Source organism: Neodiprion fabricii, chromosome 3, assembly GCF_021155785.1.
Source record: "Neodiprion fabricii isolate iyNeoFabr1 chromosome 3, iyNeoFabr1.1, whole genome shotgun sequence".
NCBI classification, from domain to species: Eukaryota; Metazoa; Arthropoda; class Insecta; order Hymenoptera; family Diprionidae; genus Neodiprion; species Neodiprion fabricii.
This window is the reverse complement of record NC_060241.1, coordinates 29,605,318-29,621,500: the sequence shown is the minus strand read 5'-3', so window position 1 is coordinate 29,621,500 and position 16,183 is coordinate 29,605,318. Positions and strand designations below refer to the sequence as shown.

Below are 16,183 nucleotides of genomic sequence, written 5' to 3'. Positions count from 1 at the left end.
AAATCATCGTTTAGCGGTATGAAATAAATACGGGAAATGGCGTGGGGCAAACACCGTAAGACACGCGTCCCGTCCTAGTGTCAGAAATTTGTTTGCTTTATCGATCAGACGAAATTAGCCCGGGGGTCTTAACCAGTGTGACACACGACTGGTGCACGGGTCGTGTCGCCCCAGGTGTTTCCATTTTCTACCGGGTATAACGAGCACTCAAGTGGCGAGGTGTCGGGAATTAATATCCTCGGGTGTGTTACGTCACTGGCATCGCCGATATGGATCCGCGGTCGACACCCACCCACCCTTGCCTTGATCCATATAATTTCTGGTCCTCTGCGTAACTTATACCGCGGTCATCTCGACGGCGGGAATCAAGACGTGGAAGTGAAATTCCCCCCCAGGGTATATCCTAAAAGCTCGAAAAGGCTTCGCACTCGGGTGAGAACCGAGCCACCGTGACCCAGGGCGGAGTTTTCCAACTCGTTTGGAGCTCAGCAATGGGCGACTAGCGCAGCCACCCTGTGCCAAGTGAGCTTGCGGCCGGCGTTAGCTGTTGTTGATATCATAATGCGCGGTGCCGGCGCCGCAATACTCCTCCGCCCAGCAAAACCGCAGTTGTTTTGCCATTTTTACATCAAACGGAGATCGCCTCATCCTCCCAGCTTCTCTTCGCTGTACCTACGTTGCAGAGATATCCCAGAAGACCGGCCGAGCGTCGAACCCGGCAGCAGCTCGTGCACCTCGGCATTCGTCGGATTGTTACACACCTCCGTCTATACTATTCGAATCCCTCGGCAGCAGCTTCCTTTGCGCCTCCACCTGCCGCCGCTCTCTACCCGGTATTCGCAATAAATCAGTCATGTCATGCCTACACCGTTTCGGGCTTGAGGTGATCATATCAGCCTCGGTATCATTCGGACTTGCAAAGCCGCGCGTAATCAGGATGTTTGTAACACGGTGGGAGGATTTTTCCAAGGATTTGTCAAACCTTCGTACACAATGCCTTGGAAAAATTGCTAACTAAAACATAATATAAGGACCGTTCAAGTGTATCGTTTTGAATATTTGGCAGATCGAATTCACTGGTATGTAAATTATCATATCTCGTAGAATATCAACCACCGAGTTCCAAAGGTTGCCAAAAAACGCCTGGAGTCGTATCATAAGACAATCGTTTTTCGGTTGGAAGCTTTCGGTTACGCTTATCAAACATATTCAATTAGACTTCAGGTACCATAAGATAATTTCCCAAGATCGGACCAATTCCGCGAAGATATGCCCTTTCGTACCGTGTACCGTACAGTACCGTGGCTTTCAGGTCACAAGGTACAATGCTTCCGTTTGTACATTTAATAATGTATCAGGGATTAAACGCTTCTACCAACATCTGGAACGAACGACGAGGCTTTCGATTTTCAACATCAACAAACTCGGTTATCATTTTCTAACTTACGTACCTAATGACGAATTACCCACGGTTACGGATACGCGTATGGCTTAAACCAGAACCGTGTTCGCTTCGGCGGACACTGTGTCTCGATACGCGGTAATGATGATAGATAACAATGCCATCGTCACCTCTCACGCACTACCGAGCTACGCTCGTCCGATGGCAAAGGCCTCGGTACAAGGTGTGCACAACCCCGTCTCTATACAGCGAATAATTTATCTCAAGAGTCTGAAGCGGTGCGAGTGCAAAAACTGTCCATTGTATGAATTTACAGAAAGCGGCAAATATGTATATAATATCGCTGTCTTGCGCAGTCTTAATTGTGGCGCTGTGCTAACCACGGAATCCGCTCGTTCTACCTTACGCTCAAATTGAAAATTCACTCGATTACTCAGTTTGTATGGAGCGGTTTTTGAGAAGTCCGAGCGAGTTTTTTCTCGTTCCGCAGACTCTCTCTACGGTTGAAGCCGGATGCTGCGGCACTCTTCTTTCGGATCCGCGGACTCTTCTTCGGCAAGAATCGTCCCTGCGCTGCGCAGTGATGCGCTTGTTCATCCGCAAGGCCGGATGCGGCTACTTTATTAGGTATGCATCTGGTGCGCGATATATAGAAGAAGATGGCGCGGGGTGGTTGTACGCTGCGGATATACCTGGAATCGGATCGTGATCCGTTCGGCATTATCGACAGTCGAGCGCCAGCAGCGAAGGAGAGTAAACCCGATTGCATCTCGGCGGTGATAAATCGGTTCGATCGACCGATGCCTGTCTCTATACTTCTCGGCTCCTCTCCCTCTTTCTCTCTTCTTCCTCCGTCGCTGTCTTTTTATCGCTCTCCGAGTGCCGCCCTTTCCCTTTCCCTCCCTGCCTCCGATTGTTCTTTTTATATTTTCCCTCTTTACCAATGTCACGTACGGCGACCCTCCCGCACGGTTCGCTACAAATTTCGTTTGCCGGCGCTCTACTGTCGCCCTACGAAATTGATTGCTGGCCGGGGCAACGCCTTCGACGAAAGTGAATATTTATGTCTTACGAGCGACGAGTTAGTTCCCCTCAAACGATCAGCGAGACCCGGAGGAGGACACGCCTAGCGCTCTGCCCAGGCCTGCCGATCCGAGTCAATTGCTTTTCATATACCGAGGAAAAAGTATACGCCTGCCCCATCCCTGTAACCTATTCTTACGGAATCTCTGTCGCGAGAGAATTAATCCTCGAAATCGATGATATTTCTGCACCGTTCAGCAGGGCTGCGGTTCCACCGGGGACGGAGGGAAAAAACTGTCAAAGTATCGGCAAAAACCGTTTTATACTCTACGTCTGTATAAACGAGGATAGCCCGTTGAGTCGTATAACGGATGATCATCCTTCTGACTCCGGAAATAATTTCGGTGATATACGATTGTGGGAAAACGGACGATTATTCGGTTCGTCAAGTTTGACGAATAAAATGGAAAACTCTTCGACACCGAGCGAATTTTGTCAATTATGGCAATCGTGAGATCGACGTAGAAACCAATGTCTTATAACCGAGCGGATCGTCGGTCAGTTTTCGTCTACAATTAAGTATCTCTTAACCTATTCTTATTCATAAGTATCTCTTAAACTCTAGTCTATACACATGCGGTAAACATAGCCTGCGAATAAGTCCCTCGAAGAATGTAAACACTCAACCTTAACGCAGAGCGCACCGGTAAATATTTACGACGTCAGATGGTAATATTTTGTTTCAAATCAGTCAGTATCGCTCCAACTTCGGTTGTGCCAAGGTGTAATTTACGATCGTTGTACGATAATTTGAAATTAAAATCGAAAGTGAATTGAATTTGCAGTTTTCACGTTATAACGAGTGAAGTTCCATCGGCGACTGAAATTGAACGCAACTGGCGATGAAGAACGTTCTCAACAAAATGTAAGTGGCTCGTTAACTTATCCGGCAATTTTATACCGCGTGAACCGTAGCATCGAAGCAAAGATCTTGGCACGAAGGGAAAAATAGGATGTTTGCCAAATTTTTCATCGCTCCTGTCAGCTTCGACGTACAAAGGCACGTGAGATGTCGTTTGTGCCGGGAGGTCGCCGATGGCGCAGTCGAAGATTATCGACGAAGTTAGAAGACAGGTCGGAAAGTCAACGTGCCCGGTCCCGCGACGATACAACGGTGCATAAGTTATTGCCGAGGATTAAACAACTCCCGGGTGATTGATTACTTTGTGCTCGGCGGCGCTAAAACCTTTTCGCGGCGAGCCGCCCACGCGAACACCCTATCCATTCTCCGAGCTACCCTGCCCTTCCCCCCCGTCCCGCGTCCCATTTGCCCCACCTATTAACCCCTCCCTTTCTGCGGGGAACTTTCGACCACGGAGGCGCGTTTCTACCCCCTTCGACCCGTCGTACGTTCACCTGAATATCTGCCCGTACCGTGTAGCCGACGTCTAAACGCTTAATGAACCAGCGATTCGGAAGAGCAGGATGAACCCGAACGCCGCTGGCCCAGAAGGGGCGGCGGGATGAGTCCGCGTTCTCCCTGTTATAACTCACGACCTGCTGATCTCTGCTTTCCTTCCTACCCAGACTACGGTCTACGTATACCACGCTTGCTTCGCCATTTTATTACGCCAGGTGATAGAATAACGTGACATTTTGTTCCTTGCGGCAATAGCCGTGCATGTGAATCGGTGCGGGTTCAACCTATCGCAGCATACAGCCAACACTCGTATTTTGCAGTCGCGTAAATCGATATTACCGTTGCGAATGGTTCGCGATTAGCAATTACCGTACCCGGAGTTACTACAAACTTTGAAACCGGGATGAGTCAGGGAATTTAATTAAATATCTGGAAATCGGAACGTAGGACCGACCTCTTTTGGACGAGTGTCTCAACTTTTCTTCAAATATCGCCTTGCAACGAATTCAATTTGTAATGTTACGATTCGCGAAACTGACTTTACAAAATCACACGTGATTTTTCCAAGATCGCGAAATTTTATTTAACATCGAAAAATGGATTCGAAAACTTTTTACACTTGTCCAAGTAACGTTAACGCCTGTTTTCGTCCTAATACACATGTCAGAGATTTAAACTATCTCTGCAATCTTTGATCTCAGATTCGAGCCTGTGTAGAGAACATAAAACTGTTCGCGCCAGTGCCGTTTCGTCAAATAAACTATACACGTGTACCTGAAGGTGGTAAACAAGTATTACGACCCAGAACGAATTACTCAGTTCGAAAAGTTTTCAACGGAATAGCCAGATCAGGTGCGTGTACCGTCTTTGGCATCAACGCTGATTCGAAACGAGGGTAAATTATTATCTCGAAGCGATCGTTGCTGAATTCGTGCCTTCTGCCCAGAGGCGAAACCCAACGTTTTTCATCTCTTAAACGTATGCAAAGAAGGAAAAAGAAACGATGATACGGAAATTGCTCTGCAGTTCAGAAATAAATTCAAACAGCGTATTTTTCTTCCGTGAGAGAATCTGTACAAGATGATTTTTTGTGTCAGATTATCAATTCAGTTGGATCAAACAAACCCTGAATGAAAATTCACTTTTTTGACTGGCTATTATCGTGGTACGTAACTTATGCAATTCTTACCTTTAAACCAATCCTGGCACGAAGGATGTGATTTCATGATACAGTTTAGTCGAAATATAATTGCAGCGGTATCATAATCAAAAATGATTTCATATTTTATAACCGTTGAAAATCACGCCACTTGCGGTACTGAAATTTTATACTGTCAGCGAAGTGTGCGGTAGCACAAAGTTAGATATTAATATTGAGCTGAGTTTCCCATCTCTCGTATGTTTGCTTTGCAGCGAAATTTTAGGTGGAAAATTTGTTTATCGAGCCATCTCAGAATTTAATACCGACTCCAGGAATTACAAGCTAATATTTCAGCTGGAAAATTCGCAAAGACCGTAGATATCCGCTTCCAAGATATCACCTACCTACCTCTTATGCCACTGTATACATAATACATATTCTTCAGCCAAGTCGTTATTGTTTGAAAGGATAAGAAAAATCAAAATCTCACAAGAATAACAACTTATGAATACATAAATACACGATGGTGATAAATTTGAATCAAAAAGAACAAATTTCCTTTTCTTTCCTCCCTTCATGCATACAAGTTATGTTTTCAATCCAACATTCGAGCCGCGGTTCATCGGAAAGATGATGAAAATTGCCTCACGGATTTTTATCCCGCGACAAGTATGAATATATTTATTAAAATTTTTACCGACAGTTTCCAATATTGAGACACTGCTTGAAATGGAAACGACTTGAGTATTAAACGGTATACCTACTTTTGCGAAAAATCTTTACTCCGTAATTAGCGATTCTCGACAGAGTCAATTTTCCAACGAAATTTGAAACGTCGCAGCAGACGTAAGCATTCTTTCGGGAAGAATAATTTCAATATCGCGCGTGCACGTCGACCGTCGACTGATTACGAAATGTTCAACAATTGAAACCCTCCGGGATGTCGATCGAGCGTGAGAATTGTCATGCTCTTCTCGAACCGAGTAATAACAGAGTGAACCACGAAGTAAACAACAAAATAGGATACACGTATATTACACTAATCGGTTAATTCGTAGGGAATGACTCGACCCGTCATTCATATAGAAACATCCGACGATAAGTGGCGTGTAATTAGGAACTAGTAAGAAATTAGCAAAGTAATCGTCGGAGGATGATTAGAAGTATACAACCCCTCCGGTCTTCCGGCCGAGCACGCAGGAGGTTTCGTACGCCGCAGGATCAATCCTTACGCATCCGTTCGCCTCTACACAGCCGACACTCGTAGGCTTGCCGGCTTCGGTCGCGTGACACAGAGATAATCTTCACTTCGGCGCCGTTCTTATCCGCACACGCGGCCGACCCGCCAGCACCGCCATTACCGCGGCTCGCCGTCCCTCCGAGATCGGTCCTTACACCGCACCCACGTGTGTGAGTTACGTGCCCTCGTCCATGTGTATCGACTCGACACGATCTCGGTACGCCTGGGCTATGCATGCCCATCCCCCGTTTCATACCCTCTCATTAGAGAGCTCATTATATTGCTTCGCGCCGCGGGACCTTGCTATGATTATATTACATTATTGTAATTGACTGAAGCATAACTGTAAGCGGCGTAACTATCCGACGCAACAAATTTATTACGCTGAGTGATATGTGCATGTTCGGGGTGTACGTTTGGGGCTGTAGATATTCTAACCGGGATTAAAACTTTCATTCTCCACGTATTATGTTACATATTCCCTCGTCAAAGAGAACGAAAAATTACTGAATGCGTCGCCGTCACGTCTCACATTCCAATTGGCTGTGACGGTAAGACACTTTTTCCGCCTGCTTCGTCAAACTTGATACTTTTTGTGCACCGGCAGCAACAACAAAGAGAGAAAATTCGCCGTGGCTTAGAAAATTTTCGAGTATTAAATTCAGAAAAGTTTTAGCGTCCTTTTACACGTTTCAACTACAAGTTGAAGCAATTCCGTTGCAAAGTTGTAAATAATGTATTAAATTTTTTAACGGGAAGAATTTGCATAAACCTTTAAATTAATTTTTTTAATTGCTTGTATTATCATTAACCACTGAATTAATTTTTTTAATGGACAAAATTTTCATTAAGAAATTAAATTTAATAGTTGATATGTTATATTTTCATTAAGAATTTTACAACCCTGCTTCGTTGTTCACCTTGAAACGTTCTCAAATTTTTTCACCATTGAAAAATTTTTTTTTTTCGCCGTATGATTCCGAAATAAAAATAGCCTGCAGCTTTCGAAAATCGCAAATATCTTGCGTATGAACGTGATTAGGTATCAGGAAAATTGCAAGTATGTTGAGAGTTTGAAAATATTCAAGGTGAGACAAAAAGTTATAAAAAATGAGACTAGAGGAATTATTTAAATCAATAACGTAGAAATAATTTTCTTTTTTCTTCCACAATGATAAGTCATGCAGAATCTATAGCAGTATCTGCATTCGATTCTCGCCGTATATAAAATTTGGATAGGGTTTTACGTCCGAGCGGCTTTGTCATGAGACTTATCTTCTCGCTGTCGGTTCACGTCTGTTTGAAAAATTTAAGAATCAGTCGGTTACTGTTGAAATTGAATACCTGCCCACCAGATTCGATCCCGCGTTATAACTTTGCTCCGTTGCGGAGGTGCACGTTCCAGACTAACTGTATTAATATTTATTGCCGCTCTTGTATGACTCAATTCACGATGATCGGAGCTAACTGTTTCCATAATTACAAAACGTGTAGAAGCCGATACGTACAGTCAATCCGTGACTGGTTTAAGATAGAGAGTGAGAGAGGGGGAGAGAAAGGGATTCATTTAAAGTCTAATAATCGAGCGTGATATGAGGTTTGATACCGGATATTGTACCGCGGCGAATCCCTTAACAGGATATAGAAAAGTGAGATAGATAAATCTTAGCCGAGAACTGGCTTCTAGTTGTGCCGGTTGGTGGCGCTGGAGCTGTTGCAGCGCGTGTTTTGCGAGCGCAATAAAGTAACCGTGTATAGAAGGTAAGTAAGTACCTATCCGGTGCTCCTCGTCCCGGGTCTGAGCGTAATAAAAATCCGCAGCATGCTCGTAAACCCTTTCGGCGACTCGTACGAGGCTAGAAAATGGCATAATAGTCTACTACACTAATTTAGCGCCATAAAGGTATACCGACCTACGCGGAGTCGAAGAGGATATCACATGTAACAACAACGTGCAGCCTCCTTACTCGCGTTAGACGGGGAGGCGGCGCGAGGGAAACTCTTATCGCTGAGTCTGTGTACATACGGGAGGTGAAACGGGAAGGCGAACGCCAAAGGCGTAGTCCACGAAACGAGGCGGGTACCGGGTGAAAAACCGCAAGCTGTCCCACACCGTGCAGAGGATGGGGAGAAGGAGGAGAAGAAGCAGAAGAAGAAGAAGAAGAAGAAGAAGAAGAAGAAGAAGAAGAAGAAGAAAAAGAAGAAGAAATAGTCCAGGAAGTAAAGGAAGCGGCTTTGGTCGTCCGAAGAGCGTAAACAGCGAACGTTGGAGAAACTCTGGTTAGAGCGACGACGCGAGTAGGAGGATAAGAGAAGAGGAAGAGAAGGGCACCCGCCGGTGGTGAATCGCAGGCGAAGAAGATCCCGTTCCCATAGAATGTTAATGCGAACTGCACGCTCCGAGTTCCTGAACCAGCTGGCTATCCTCGGTGGCTACGTTCCTCGCGATCCTCCGTAGCACCAGCTTCGCATTCGCACGCACAATTCGCGGGCGGCATTGTTACGTAATCGAGAAGCCACTTGATTATCTCACTCCTCTATGCCCCCCTCCCCCGTTCCAGCTTTCGTTACCGCAATGACCTTTCCACGACCTTTCGGTATCATCTCGACGCGAAACCCCCGGGGGCGACAGTTTCCCGGGCCCACTTCCGGTTTCTACCGCTCCGGGCTCCACGGGCGACACGCGAAGTCAACACAGCCTTCCTGCACCTCCATCTTCCGCCCCAGCTACGACTAAACTCTCGAGTCGCGTGTGTTTCCTCGTTGCATACAACTTCCGTCTACACTACGCCACTTTCCCGCTTCCTGGGCCAGCTCGCTTTACTTCTAATTCCGTCTAATCTCCGCGCACGCACCTCGGAGCTCGGGGCGCATCTAGCAGACACGCTTTGTAATGTTGCATGCGCTGAACGCGGAAAACAGCGCAAATCGCCAAAACTAGTGGTTTCAGAATTTTTAAACTTTTGTTGAAACTGGTAATATACCTCTACAACTCAACTCGAGATACGAATTGCGACATTGAGATCCATATTATTTTTTTCTCTCCTCGCTCAGCGCTCCTCGAGTCGTAATTCCGGGTCACTTATCCCGGTGGTATTAAAAATTCTGCAAATCTCGATACTTAAGCGTGACACCCGTGACGCATAATCCATACGCGTTATGTGAATATGGAAAACAGTGAAATGGGGGGACAAAGTATGCGGTCGGCAATGTGGGACTGGACAGTAGATAAAGCTCCCGCTGTAACGTATTTCCTGCATCGAACGTCAGTGTGCAACAGTACTAACGCGTCTGACTCCCCAGAGATTTGCCGCAGCAATTTGACGTGCGCGATTTTGACCTATAGTACCCCGGAGGGATTTTAGCTTTCGCCAATGGCCTGTAACGCGGCACATAAAATTTGTACTTTGATCGGGAGGTGAATATCTATGCACGAACTCTTCGCAACTTTAGTCATTATACAAAGCTATTTTTCTTTTGGCCGATTCACAGCGTAACAAGAATGAAGAAGAAATAAAAAAAAAAAAAGAAAAGAAACAGAAGAGTAGCTGCGGAAGAAAGACGGGAGAAAAAAGGAAGAGAAAAAAAAAAACCGGGGTGCTCTCGCAAAGTTTCATTTTTTTCTCGTTTATTATCAAGCGTGCACACAATGGAGCGGCTACATGTAGTCACGGGAAGTGTGAAAAAAAAGGGGGAAATTCTGAACTCTCGGGAGCGTTGACAAATGAAGATTCCGGGACAACCAACCGACCCCGTAGGACACGCCGCTCGCGGTTCATAAATTACCAATTCATTAGATTTGGAAGGTCTAATTTATTTCGCAGCTTATGCACCCTTGATCGCCGTTCCTGTCAGAACGTCGCGTAATTTTTCACTTTTACCGTCGGAAATTTGCAAAATCCGAGACCGTGCGGAATATTTCTCGCCCCGCGAAACTCTGCTCCGGATCAAAACTGAGATTAATTTCAAAACCCTTTTCATCACTCCCCGTGCTTTTTATTCGTTCTATTAATAATCTCATTGTGAAAAACAAAAACGAACGTTGAAAGAAAGTTGAAACGCAGTATTTAAGAATAAATGCTAATCGTCCGTTCATGTTTTTACGCCGACGCAGCTTCCTACGCAAATCTAGAGGCACCTTTCTATTCCTCGAAGAAACGGACTCGGTTTGTTTAACGCGTAACGATCAATGATCCACAAATTAAAACAATTTACGTAATTCCGTGAAACGCCCACTTACCGACAAAGGAATTCTCTCTCTCCGAGGCACAACTCCAGGCAATGCTGTCTCGATGATGCGGCCACGTTGCGCTTCGTATGACCCTGGAGACGATGACCTTGCACCCTGTCGATGCACCATGCTCTTTCGCACGGTTTCACGCTCAAGCAGCTCTTCTGGGCGTAGATTGTAAAGACCGGAAACTGTGATTGCGACAGCGCACCTGTTTCGAGAAAAAAGAACAATTCATTATTCAGCTGCGCGAATACCAACAAGTTTATAATCGCAGGTAGTGCTTCACACCCTAAAAAAGTTAAGAATGTATAGACGGAATACAAAGAACCGTTCTGCCATGTATAAAAAAAAAATTAGGTGCACACATAATTCAGCAAATCCGTTATTAAACTCTCTCAGTATTTTTTTATCACTCGTAAAGTTCTTTCTACCGACGACACTTCTCCTTCTCACTCTGTAATCACACTGTTTTTCAGCAATCACTTTTTTCGGATGAAAGTGGATGTAAGATATACCGTCGTGAAATCGCGATTAACCGTTGACGGTTAGCTTAGACTGATAGTTTTCGACTTCACGATGGATCTCCGCGTAATCGACTGTAGCGTTGTTGAGTTATTTCACAGTAAAGACCGACCATAACGTGTTGATAAATGTAACCGCTACAATTTCAGCCGTCCGTTGCGATAATTTTCAACCGAAATCGGTCTGAGCAATCAGCCACAGATTTTGGTTTGTGTGGAGTTTCTTTATACAGCATTATAAAGCGACCGTGATAATCGAAACGAACTTGGATCCGATTTTTTACACATTAAAAAGTTACGGTTTGACCGATCAGCGGAGGTTCGCTTCGTGTTCGCAGGCAGGCTTGCTGGTAATTGCATTGGTAATTATGTAATTAATATCATCAGCGGAGCTTCGTTCGATATGGTTAAATGAGGAAGCCATTTCTATCCGACATGTAGGTACATCAAATATCAATCTATCACGTGAACATGGAACTTGTATTCTTAGTTGGCTGCCCACACAAGGTGCACCAAATCGACCGGTCTGTTATTATTTTGATGAGTATTAAAGTGTCGCACCCGTAGTGTTGGAATAATATACATGCATGTATATATATATATATATATATATATATTGAAAAAATGATTCGAGTACGAGTTAGTTAACCCAACCTGACCCTAAGGCATCCGTTTGCTGCCGAATAAAAATCAACGACGGTATTATTTTTCCCCACGGGACGATTTTACGAAGGAATTTTCGTAATGGTTTCAATATCACATCGCGTCAATTTCGCTGTATAATAATACGTGCGGCAATAAGGAGTGATAAAAAATAATAAAATATGACGGCCGTCTCTCTTCTTTTCTTTACTTTTTTACCATCCCTTACTTCTTTCTCCTCCGTGCTTCCACCCCGAAATTCCGGCAGACACGGCTGCGTGAAATCACCGAATGTGTGAAGAGAAAAAGATTCTTGTAGCCCGTTTTATTGTGGCCCCTTCCGAAGTCGTTCAATGTGTTAAGATCAAGAGAATCACCGCCAGAGAACCGTGGTAATACGTACGGGTATAGCATCTAGGTATGGGTTTGCCTATGTATACATCCACGTACGCCTCGCGATGTGCGATACCTAGGTGAGAAAGTGGCGACGGTCAAAGTAAATAAAATAGAAAAACGAAACATAAAGAAACCGGGCTTACTGATTTACCACCCAGCCATTTCCCACCTTTAGTTCTTCGGTCCCGCCATCGGCGAACCCTTTCGCTTTATAGAGTATCTAAACAACTGCGTTATATCCGTGCAGGGTACAGAAATGCGTGTTAAAGAACAAGAAAAAAACGAAAAAATAATAACACCGTCGAAAAGAAGAACCAGGAATGAACCTCTCGAATAAAATCGTGGGATATATTGTGCCAGTTCAACATTCCCGAGGCGGGACGAAGCTAATTGCTCAGTGACACGAGATATCGTGGCTGAATGTTGCTGACATTAACGCCAAGACGTTTCTCTTGTGCCTCTATAACAGAGTATCGTCTGACATAGCCGATTCAAACCGGCCGTTCATTCCGTAAAGCGATTATAGTAACCAAATAAATCAATTCGTTCAGCACCTACCTATATTAGGCTTACATCAAATTTCTATTCCTTTTGGCCGGTTAATGGCAGACTGCCGGTGTACTTGCAGTATATTGAGTAATTGACCCGGCAGCTTATATATATATATATACTCTAGTGTGGTGTAATAAGACGAGGCTTCAACGTCGATGGCGTCAAGGCGATGTACGCCAAGCTTCGCAATATTGAGCCATAAGTGATCGGTATCATCATACCGGTGGCAACAACCTGTTCCGTTGCGATCATCGGAATTCACCGTACGTACGACGGCTCATCCTACAGCTACCACGCGGCGTTGAATCTCGGTCAAGAAGTATCGGCCAAGTGAATTGCTCGACTCTGTCGCCAGAGTTGCACCGGCGACCTGTAACGCCGCGAATCGCAAGTTGCAAATTTATGCCTACTCTTCTCCTCTCTCGGATCCAATTCCATTGTGTCCGAACACCGCGTCAGCAACTGGTTTAAGATATCACAAGATGTTGTTGCTATGAATAGAATATCGTGAGCCAAAAGTTCTTTAAACCAATTACGAAATACCGAGAAGCATCTCACGGATGAGACATTAAAGAATGAAATCCTGCATAGCCTCGTGATCCAGGCTTTTCTAATTTTAATTCTTATTGGCAAGGGGCATGCCCCGCAGGTACCCGAGCGTGTCGTACTACGATCGCCGAGAAAAGGTAGGACATGTCTAGGAGATGGTGTGTGACCGTGCACGTTGTACCGCATCGCGTAGACGCTGTGTATTGTTTTCCCCAATCATTTCTGACACCTATCGTGGCTGAGGGCATAAACAAAAACGCGACAGAAAATAGAATTCCAACGTCAACTTTTTCATTCCGCTCTTCTCGAAGCTCCTTTCAACCTTGCCATGCCTTTGATGTAGCTACGCCGGATCACGCTCGAAGGCTTCCCGATTTACGAAACACCGTGATCGAACAATGAAATTAGTTCTGTCCGTCGACGAACATAATGGGGGCTGATCGCACGTCGCGTCCTTCTATGCCTTCTCCCGCCTCTTCAAGTTTGCCGTGAAAAACTCCTTCGTAATGGATTCACCACTCACGATGTCGGGCAACGAGCCTCCGTCGGTATTCCCAATATGCGGTCATACTTTACACGGATTATTATGGCCAACGCATCCTCGCGATTTCCTGCCACTCGAAGTGATTTCGGTAAAAACTCATTCGGTAAAAACTACCCAAAAAATTTGAACAGAAATGAAGATTTACCTTATCGAGCGGAAAAATAGAACCTCGATCAACGTTATCATCGTGCAGCAAACCAGCCAGCTGATAAGATACCGAAATAAATTGGACGATCACGCATATTTTCACTAGATTTCCACGCTGATTCATCGGGAAATCAATGCTGAGCAGACGACACCAGCCATAACGATACTAAAAGGTTGCCGTGGTACCGGTTCGATATTGTAACGGGAAATGATTCGCCGTCACGATTATCCCGGTGGCAGTGCTACTTCTTCCAAATGTGGAACGTGAGCTGTTCACCCGGCAGGCCGGCAACACGGCCGACTCTTCCGCAGCCACGAAATCCCTGAATGGACCCGTTTTCGCGTGTAGCGAGAGGCGATTTTCTCAGGTCAAGCACGTCGTGCAGTATATCCACACACGTATCGCGGTCAACTGATTGGTCAAAATCACAGACCAGCTGCTGTTGCACACGTCGTTTCCACAGGCAGGCTCCTCGCGACGACCCCGATTACGCGACACACGACCAGCTCCAATAATAACTCACGCGTAGCGATTTGCATAATATATAACCCAGAAGCGTGGTCTCGTACGAGTGTAACCGTAGGCGTACGTATATAAAGGAACGCGTGCACGTGTCGGTGCTTATATTAAAGTCGATGAACGAACCCGCAACTGTACGAAATGCCGGGCGTAAAACCATACACGGTGTACCGACTACGTTTCTTTTTTTACTTTTTTCGTCCAACTTCACGCCGATCGAGAGTCATACCTGCAGATTAAAGGACTGTCGGTGCCACTGCTTGTAGTGAAAAAATCTGTGGGCGAAATCATAGCAATTAGTCTATCCAGATGAACGGCAATTCGCATTTCTTTCCATGGACAATCCGTGCTCCTCGTCACAACTATGCTATGATTGTCGTCCAGCGTTGTTATAGTCGAATGATAAACCGTTTCGACGGTCGTGCTCAGCCATCACGCCGGTCTAACGACTCCATTCGTACGGGTATTAGCATTGTTAGTGCGGCAACTCACTTCGAAAGAGCTATCGAATGTTGTTACCATATTATTACTGTCCGAGTTCTCAAATCGACGAATAAAGGCTTACTGGATTTTCAAAGCTGCCGTTTCCGTTTATATAATCCGTGCGAAGTGATCGCCATTTAGTACTTGGGAAATTTCCGCGGTTCTGTTTCGTTGCCCTGCCTCCCCTGAATTTTGAAGCCCCGGATTAGGAGTGCAATTTGTATGATGCGTACTATTCATGCCCGAAGTTTATAATCCATCTACTCAACTTTATCCCAATTAATCCTCCACCGCCTGGGGATGATGTAAGGAACCTAATTTTTTCAACCGTTTCTACAAGCGCCGAGAAAGATTTACATCGAAGCTGTACAGCCGCTCGGCGCGGCGTTATTTCGGAGGACTGAAATTTCGTACATGTTATCGTACCTCGAACGTACCCACAGACAATATTACAGATCTTCATACTCCACTCCAGGGATTGCCCGTATGTAAGCCGCTTATAATTTTGGCTTTGTACGCTGATTCGCGTGATCTTTTCCTGGAGTGAAACTAAGCAGTTGATGAATCGCCTCTCGTCGCGATTTTTGAATCCCCTCTGTAAAGCGGAAGACAAGAGGAAGGTACCAAATGTGCCGGCGAATGGGCTTAATAGGAAGTGGCACGATTGAGTTTCGCCGGCGTATATTGCGTTGTGGAAATCACCGCGATATGAGTTTAAATCTGGAGACTTGACGGGGTCACGGGTGCGTGCTTGCGTGCGCGAGCGAGCGAGCGAGCAAGCGAATTCGTTTGCCTGGGTGGAAGTAGACCGGCAATGACTTTGCATCTAGGTGTCTTAGGGCTGCGGTTTGCGGATGGGCGATCGTGTTCGGCGTACGAGTGAGCGATCCAGGCCCGGAATGGAAGTGCTTTGATCGCTCGTTCGCGTTAAGTATTCTCGAGACAACGCGGCATGCCATTTCCCACGGCTATTTGGAATCGAAACGCGCGCGGACCGGTGTGTCGACGTGCACGAGTGCGTGGGTGTGCATCTCGGCGAGATGTGTGAGACGGGCGGGCAGCTTTCGTATTCAATGGGATTCGTGTCAGACGCGGGATGCCTTGATGCGGTGTGTGGCGCACCGAAGACCGAAGACCTCGAAACCCCCGCAACCCCCGAGACCGAACTCCGGAGGGATACCGAGGGCCCGAAGGAAGGGCCGGACACAGAACGGGCAACAATGCCGTTGTTAAGTGGATTAAACTGACCACCACGCGAAACCCGGCTCGGTCTCGCGGCCCACTGCTCGCTCAATCGCCGGAGCCGGAGCCGGACGGCTGACCGACCGACCAACCGACTGGACAGCCATGTGTGAAATTGACTTGTGAA

The 16,183-nt window shown here is 45.9% G+C and overlaps 2 protein-coding genes across 12 annotated transcripts in view; one reads left to right on the top strand and one right to left on the bottom strand.

Annotated features, from left to right (window-relative positions):
• LOC124177330 (autophagy-related protein 16-1) overlaps positions 1 to 16,183 on the top strand; it is a 237,098-nt gene that overhangs the window by 135,765 nt on the left and 85,150 nt on the right. The window lies entirely within an intron of this gene.
• The window catches only part of LOC124177329, a 93,376-nt gene that overhangs the window by 18,799 nt on the left and 58,394 nt on the right, over positions 1 to 16,183 (bottom strand). For all 3 annotated transcript variants that reach the window (XM_046559616.1, XM_046559618.1, XM_046559617.1), the window contains exon 3: positions 10,467 to 10,668. In XM_046559616.1, coding sequence (XP_046415572.1) covers positions 10,467 to 10,668 — 202 coding nt within the window. The remainder of the gene's footprint in view (positions 1 to 10,466; positions 10,669 to 16,183) is intronic.